Source organism: Dipodomys ordii, unplaced genomic scaffold (assembly GCF_000151885.1).
Source record: "Dipodomys ordii isolate 6190 unplaced genomic scaffold, Dord_2.0 Scaffold11, whole genome shotgun sequence".
Classification (NCBI taxonomy): domain Eukaryota; kingdom Metazoa; phylum Chordata; class Mammalia; order Rodentia; family Heteromyidae; genus Dipodomys; species Dipodomys ordii.
This window is the reverse complement of record NW_012267227.1, coordinates 15,725,812-15,733,683: the sequence shown is the minus strand read 5'-3', so window position 1 is coordinate 15,733,683 and position 7,872 is coordinate 15,725,812. Positions and strand designations below refer to the sequence as shown.

General features: G+C 42.0%; 1 protein-coding gene across 2 annotated transcripts in view; it reads right to left on the bottom strand.

The window, feature by feature from the left end:
• Tp53bp1 (tumor protein p53 binding protein 1) overlaps positions 1 to 7,872 on the bottom strand; it is a 66,763-nt gene that overhangs the window by 37,586 nt on the left and 21,305 nt on the right. For both annotated transcript variants that reach the window (XM_013010110.1, XM_013010109.1), the window contains 2 exons: positions 4,617 to 4,825; positions 1,607 to 2,930 (listed from right to left, as the gene is read on the bottom strand). In XM_013010110.1, the coding sequence (XP_012865564.1) occupies positions 1,607 to 2,930; positions 4,617 to 4,825 (1,533 nt within the window). The remainder of the gene's footprint in view (positions 1 to 1,606; positions 2,931 to 4,616; positions 4,826 to 7,872) is intronic.

Below are 7,872 nucleotides of genomic sequence, written 5' to 3'. Positions count from 1 at the left end.
CACTTCTGGCTTTTTTCTTTTTGCTTATGTGGTGCTGAGGAATCGAACCCAGGGCCTCATGCATGAAAGACAAGCGCTCTACCATTGAGCCACCTTCCTAGCCCCTATTTATTTATTTTTTTTTTTTTTTTTGCCAGTCCTGGGACTTAAACTCAGGGTCTGGGCCCTGTCCCTGAGCTTCTGTGGCTCAGGATAGCACTTTACCCCATGAGCCACAATACTACTTCTGGCTTTTTCTGTGTACATGGTACTAAGGAATCGAACCCAAGGCTTCATGCATGCAAGGCAAGCACTTTACTACTGAGCCACCTTCCCAGCCTCAACAACTATATTTTAACTACAGAATTGTTCTATTGTTTATGCAATGTCCTACCAAATGATTGACATTTCCAGTTACTTCACATAATTATGTTAATTTCTTTCAACTTCTCAGTTATACTACTTTCCAATCATTGTCTTCATTGTTTTTTGTTGTCTACTCAATACTAAAATCTTGGGCTGGAGAATGTAGCTCAGTGGTAGAGTCTGCCTAGAATGCATGAATCCTTGCGTTCAGCCTCTACTACCACAAAAAACAAACAAACAAAAAAAAAAAAACAACTCCAATTAACCACCCAAAAGCTGAAAGTGGAGCTATGGCTCAAATGGTAGAATACTAATCTTGAGCAAAAAAGCTCAGGGACAGTGCCCAACTTCTAAGTTCAAGCCCTAAAAACCACTAATTTAAAAAAAACAAAACAAAACAAAAAAAGTACTCCTGTCTTAAATGTAGTCAAAATAGACTATGAAACTAGAATGATAAGACCTGTTGAACCTGTTTGGGGAAGGGAGAAAAGTAGTAAAGACTGAAAAACTAATGAAATAGGAAATGAGAAGGTAAAGAGGAAGGAAAGATTAATTACTGCCTCGTGTGGTGATATAAACCTGTGACTTTAGCACTTAATAGGCTGAAGCAGGAGGAACACAAGGTTGGCCTGGGCTACAATGCAAGAAAATGTCTCAAAAGAATATTTGCATTTCAAGGAAAGTATGGAAATATAAATGTATGTTGGAACTAGGGAGGGCACTTAGTGGTAGAATGTTTGCCTACTATGTATGAGACCCTGCATTCAATTACCATAGCCACAAATGTATCACAGGTGTAGAGGTGTGTGTGTAAAACACAGGCACACACAAGGGAAAGGGGAAGACAGGGGAAAAGACAGAGGGGAAGGGGAAGGGAGGGTGACACAGTGGCTCATGCCTATAGTGCTAAACCACTAGAAGGCTGAGATGCAAAGGATCACAGCTTAAAGCCAGTTTGGGCAGAAAAATCCACTAGATTCCAAAACCACAAACAAATAAGTCTGAAAGGCGTAAGAAGAAAAAAGACGATGAATACAATTTCTAAATACTTACATTAACTTCCTAATTCCTGAGTTATAAAGCTAACAGATGACTTATTATATGTAATCCCATGAATAATTACATCCATTAAAAAAATACAATCCAAAAATCTTAAAATTCCCCAAGTATTAATGGCTGTTCATAAGCAAACCGTGCAGCTCCTACCTTCCGTGCCAAATGACAATCTTGTTGGGTACTCAGAATAAGTGTACTCACTCACCACTTGAACTTTCACAGAAGCTTTGTGAGCCACGGTCAGGGGCCTTTTCAAGCTGCTGCTCTGCTACACCTGAGCCTAGCAGCTTGGCATTGGCCACTTTTAAATCTTCTGTTAATGAGTTCTCTGCTTTCTCTGGAGGCTGGGGCTGCTGCAACTCCGGATCAGCTGTGGGAGGTTCATCTGCTTTCACTAAAGGCAAGGGAGGCTGTGGAGAATTTTCTTCTTCAGCTTCCTTTTCTGCAGTCACTGATTTCAAGTCACACTCATATTCCATATTCCTTTCTTCCTGGAGATCTAATCTATTCTCAGCACATGGTTCTATCTCTGGAGCAACATCCTCCCATGACTGGGAATCTGAACATTTCTCTACTCCCTCCAATGGTTCACAAGAAACATCACCTCTTGGAGATGGCTCCTTCACATCTACGATGACAACACTGGAGTCCTCTGAAGTAGCTTCTTCCCAAGCTTCTGGATCCTTATGCACTAATTCTTGGTCAAGTACCGGCAATTTTTGGGGAGAATCAATACTAATCACACTGGTTTCAATTTCCATAGCTTCTGGACATTCTGGTTTGGAGATTTCCTTTTCAAGACACAATGTTTGGGGCTGAGTTTCAGTCAGAGAAAGGTGTAATGGGACACTCTCCAGGTTTTCTTCTTTAGGCCCTTCTCCATGACTTTCACAAGGAGTCTCAGGAATTTCTTCGACCTCAGACCCTGAAGACCCCTCCTCTGGATGGTGGTCTTTAATTTCCATAGCTTCCTCCTGATCCAAAACACTAGAAAGTGCTTCAGATCGAGTAGCTGGAGAAGGAACTGCCTGACTCCCTGAATCACAAGTGAGATCAATACAGACATCCTCTGCTACGGTCTCTTCTCGGTCTTTACAACCAGCAGCTAATATACTAATATCATCTCTGTTCTCTGGGTCATCTCCTTTTGTTTTGTCATCATTCTGACTCAGTTCTACTTGGCCATCTTGTGCTGGCTCCACCAAGATACTATCATTTTCAGCAGGAACAAGCTTAGAACTGAGAACTGGAGACAAGGGTTCAGTATCTTCAATCTGAGTGTTTTCACCATCTTCATCAATCTTAGGAGAACTCAAGCTCTCCATCTTTGGGGACTGACTACACTCACTTGTAGAAAGCATCAATTTGCAAGACTCTCCTGTCAAAGAAAGCCCAAGATCCAGTGTGGAATTCTTTGGTTCCTCTGAAGTTTTAGAACATTCAACAGTCAAAGATGAACTATGCAAATCTCCACCTTTCTTCCCATCATTTGCTTGTTCTTCCAAACTTGGTGATGCAATGAAAATGTCCTAATGAAGAATAAGAAGACAAACTGCCATTTGTCTCTATCATATGTCTTTTATAACTATCTTTAGATTCATCTAAAATTTCTTAATCAATTATTCATGAATTAGAGAACGCTAGGACCATAATGTTAGAAATACAAACCCATAATCACCAGTTTTTCATCCACACAGGTCACTCCTATCTAGTATAGAAACAATTGCATAGAAGAGGGAAGAATTCAGATGGAGGAAAATCAACCACAGAAGATTTTGGAGGGTGGTGTGGGTTAACATTTGTATATATGTTATCAAAATTCATCAAGCTGTACACTTAAAACGGCAATTTTATTTCATGCAAGTACCTTATTTTGATTTTAATTGTTATTGTAAAGGTCTTGTACAGAGAGGCTACAGTTATGTAAGTCAGATAGGGAATATGTCATTTTGATCAATATCACCTCTCCTTTCCCCACCAAGTTCTTTAGTTCATTTTCAATAGGGCAAGGTACAGCTTGAGTTCAATGTCAGCCTGAGCAATTTAGCAAATGACTGAAAAATTTGAAATGAAAGCACTCACCTTTCCCTGACAGCCATATCTTAGAAGTGTCCATGCTGCCAATTTCAATGAGTCATCTCCCCTCCCCGCACTCCTGAACATACCCACCCTTTGGCTGAGGTCAAGGTGACATGTGACAGTGACACTCCTGGTGGACACAAATGTTGTTGAAACTTTGAAACTCCTCAGTCAAAATACTACTGCCGGGCGCCGTGGCTCCCGCCTGTCATCCTAGCTACTCAGGAGGCTGAGATCGGAGGATCACAGTTCAACGCCAGCCCAGGCAGGAAAGTCTGTGAGACTCTTATCTCCAATAAACCACTAGAAAGCCGGAAGTGGCACTGTGGCTCAAGCGGTAGAGCGCTTGCCTTGAGCTGAAGAGCACAGGGACAGCGCCCAGGCCCAGACCAAAACAAAAAAAGAAAAAAAAAAACACTGCTCTCTCAACCTCCTTCCATCTCATTCCACTTCCATCTGCCATGCCCTGCCTTTTTTTTTTAGGGGGGAGAGGGGGTCAATCGTGGGGCTTAAACTCTGGGCCTGGGCGCTGTCCCTCAGCTCTTCAGCTCAAGGCTAGCACTCTACCACTCTCAAGCCACAGCGTCACTTCCGGTTTTCTGATGCTTTATTGGAGATATGAGTCTAACAGATTTTCCTGCCCAGGCTGGCTTTGAACATTAATCCTCAGATCTCAGGCCCCTGAGTAGCTATATTACAGGTGTTAGCCACAGGTGCCCGGCAATCTGACTAATATTTAAAGAGATCCTAGAGGCAAAGGAGCAGGGGGCATTTCCCCTTCAGCCGGGCTTGGGTAGATTTGATTGCCCTTCTCAGGTTTTCCTCCCAAATAAAACCTGTTGCACTGTTGAATTTGTCTTTCTGCTTTTTCTTTTCTTACATCAATCTTGTGTCAATATAAAATAGAGCTCAGAGGTAAAGAACTTGCCTGGCATGTGCAATCCTGGGTTCAATTCTCATAGTGGGCAGGAAAAAAATCATCCTGATGCTCTCCATACAGAATTAACTAGTTATAGTATATCCATTTAGAAATATGAAACAACTCTGGAAGCATAATATGAAGACGAACCCCAGAATTTAAAAGAAAAACTAAAAGATTAAATGGTTTAAAAGCATACAACAAACAAAGTACTCACATGAGAAAACTCAGGCTGAGATGGAATAGAAAGCGACCCAGGAGTGAACACTGGTGTGCTCTGACACACTGGCGTCGAGGCTTGTGGTAGTATTGTAGGCTCAAGTGGGAGAGGAGGGTTTTCTACTTCTACTGCTTCATCACGATCAGGTTTCTGCTGAAAAGACTCACTTCGTCCTTCAGGTAACACTGACATGTCCATAGGCTCATCTTGTTTAAAACAAGAAAAACAAAAACTAAGCATGTCTCAATATTAGTTATGTTCCAACACCACACAAAACTTCGCATTCAGCTGGGAAGGTGGCTCGGTGGTAGAGCGCTTGCCTCACATGCATGAGGCCCTGGGTTTGATTCCTCAGCACCACATAACAGAAAAAGCCAGAAGTGGCGCTGTGACTCAAGTGTTAGAGTGCTAGCCTTCAGCAAAAACAGCTCAGGAACAGGCCCTGAATTCAAGCCCAAGGACCAGCCAAAAAAAAAAAAATTGGATTCCTAAGAAAATAGTGGCCAAGTAGCCAGGTGCTGGTGGCTCATACTCATTATCCTAGCTACTCAGGAGGCTGAGATATGAGGATTGCAGTTCAAAGCCAGCCCAGGCAAGAAAGTCTGTGAGACACTTATCTCTAATGAACTACTCAGAAAAAAGGGGAAGTGGCGTTGCAGCTCAAGTGGTAGAGCACTAGCCTTGAGTAAAAGGAGCTTAGGGACAGCGCCCAGGCCCAGAGTTCAAGCCCCTGGACCGGCAAAAAAAAAAAAAAAACAAGAAAAACAGCAAAGTCAAATGGTGACTTGCCAGGCACCACTGGCTCATGCATATAATTCTAACTACTCAGGAGACTGAGAACAGAGAACTGTGGTCAAAGCCAGTCCTGGCAGACAATTTTGTAAATTTCCTGGATACGGAAATATGGCTCAAATGGTCAAGCACCAGCTGTATGTGGAAAAAGCCTAGCGAGAGCTCAAAGTCCCTGCATTTAAGCCCCAATATTATTCTCCTTCCCACCTCCCAGAAAGATGACTTTCTAGGAAATAATGGAAGACTGGGTCTCACAAATACTTATTTCCCTGGGGTGCTGGCTGGTAAAAATGCTCTTATTTTTAGGTATCAGGTTTTAAAAAAAGAAGTTAAATTAACTTGGCTTCTCTAAGCCTTTCCTAATTATATATGGCTCGTTTTTCATATTTTGTGTAGGAATGCCCAGATTAATGCCATCTGGCTTAACCATCACGTGTATTGCCCTACACATTAACAGGCAGTAAACTTGTTTATCACGTGAAGTAAATAGCTACAGAGTTATACACTCACTATATCTGTGCTAACAACTGCTAAGTGCAGAGGGACAGATGCCAGCACAAACAGAGCTAGGAAGAAAATCTTTCGAAGACAATTACGACTGATTTATCCAAGAATTACTGCCGGGCGCCAGTGGCTCATGCCTGTAATCCTAGCTACTCAGGAGGCTGAAATCTGAGGATCGCAGTTCAAAGCCAACCTGGGCAGGAAAGTCTATGAGACTCCTATCTCGACTAAACCACCCAGAAAACCAGAAGTGGCACTGTGGCTCAAAAGGTAGAGTGATCCCCTTGAACTGAAGAACTCAGGGACAGCGCCCACGCTCAGAGCTCCAAGCCCCATGACTAACAAAAAAAAACAGGGAAAAAAGAATTATGAAGACACTAATCTTAATACAAATTGCTCAGAGGAAATATACAAACAAAACACTGATTTCTCAAACGCTACTAGGGCCTTGCTCAGAGGCAGCCTCACCAGCTTTTATTTTTTTGGTCGTGGGGCTTGAACTCTCGGCCTAGGCACTGTCCCTCAGCTCTTCAGCTCAAGGCTAGCGCTCTACCACTTGAGCCACAGCACCACTTCTGGCTTTTTCTGCGTATGTGCTGCTGAGGAATCGAACCCAGGGCCTCATGCATGCAAGGCAAGCACTCTATCACTAAGCCACTTTTCCAGCCCCTCACCAGCTATTTGATTCATCATCTGTTTCCCCCTCCCCCCCTTACAGCTTGCCCAACCATGCTTTTCCAGAATACTCATAAACCACTTAGCACTGTTTATAGTTTTTCCCAGGCTCCACTCATGCAACCACTACCCACAGTCCCAACCTCAAGCCCCTGTTGTGCTTACCTTGCTAATTTAGGATCTGGTGCTATAAGCCTCTATTATACTACAACCACGGTAACTATTTCTGCTTCACCTTTTGACCTTTCTTGCCTTGGCAAAGCACATTTACGTACTATTACCTTAGGCACTACATATATAAATTCTTTATGAAAATAACGTAAGATACATGGGAAAACATAGAAAAGCACACATAATCTCACAGGCTGATGTACATATTAAGTAAATCCAATAAATCTAAAATACAGCTGACAAAGGAAATACAGTATGCTACATGATTTTAAAAAATAGGAATCATACACATCACGCCAAATGCATAAAATCACTCTGAAAAGCATATCCAAATACTAGTTGTAATCTCATCTGGACTGTGGTACCATAGGAGATTCTGCTTCCTTCCCACTGGTCTTCTATATATTTCCAACTTTTCTTTTTTCTTTTTGGTGCTGGTACTGTGGCTTGACCTCAAGGGTCATATACTTGGGCTTTTCACTCAAGGCTGGTACTCCACCATTTGAGCCACACCTTCACTTCTGACATTTTCCAAACTTTCTACAATGAATATTGTTTATGTTTATAATCAGGAAAGAACTTTTATTTTTGCCCAGAATTCAAGCCTGGGCTTGGGCACTGTCCCTGAGCTCTTAAGCTCAAGGCAAGCACTCTACCCCTTGAGCCATAGCGCCATTTCCAGTTTTCTAGTGGTTAATTGAAAATAAAAGTCTCACGGACTTTCCTGCCGGGGCTGGTTTGAACCATGATCCACAGATCACAGCCTCCTGAGTAGCAAGAATTTCAGGCATGAGCCACTGGGACCTGGCAAAAACAATTTTTAATATGCCTCTTTTTATGTGTTTTTAATGTTCACAGCACAGACAAAAGAAACTTCTATGAATTAATCTATCTTAATGTACATTAACACAGATTTTTGTAGAATGGATTCAGTTTTACTGAATGTGTCACTAATCATGTAATGCTTAGAATATTATTATTCTTTTTAAATACTTACAACTAGGGGGAAAACAATAGAGGGGGTAACAATGCTCAATAGGAAGTGTACTCATTACCTTGCTCATGTAACTGTAACCCTCTGTATAGTATCTTTACAATAAAAAATTTAAAA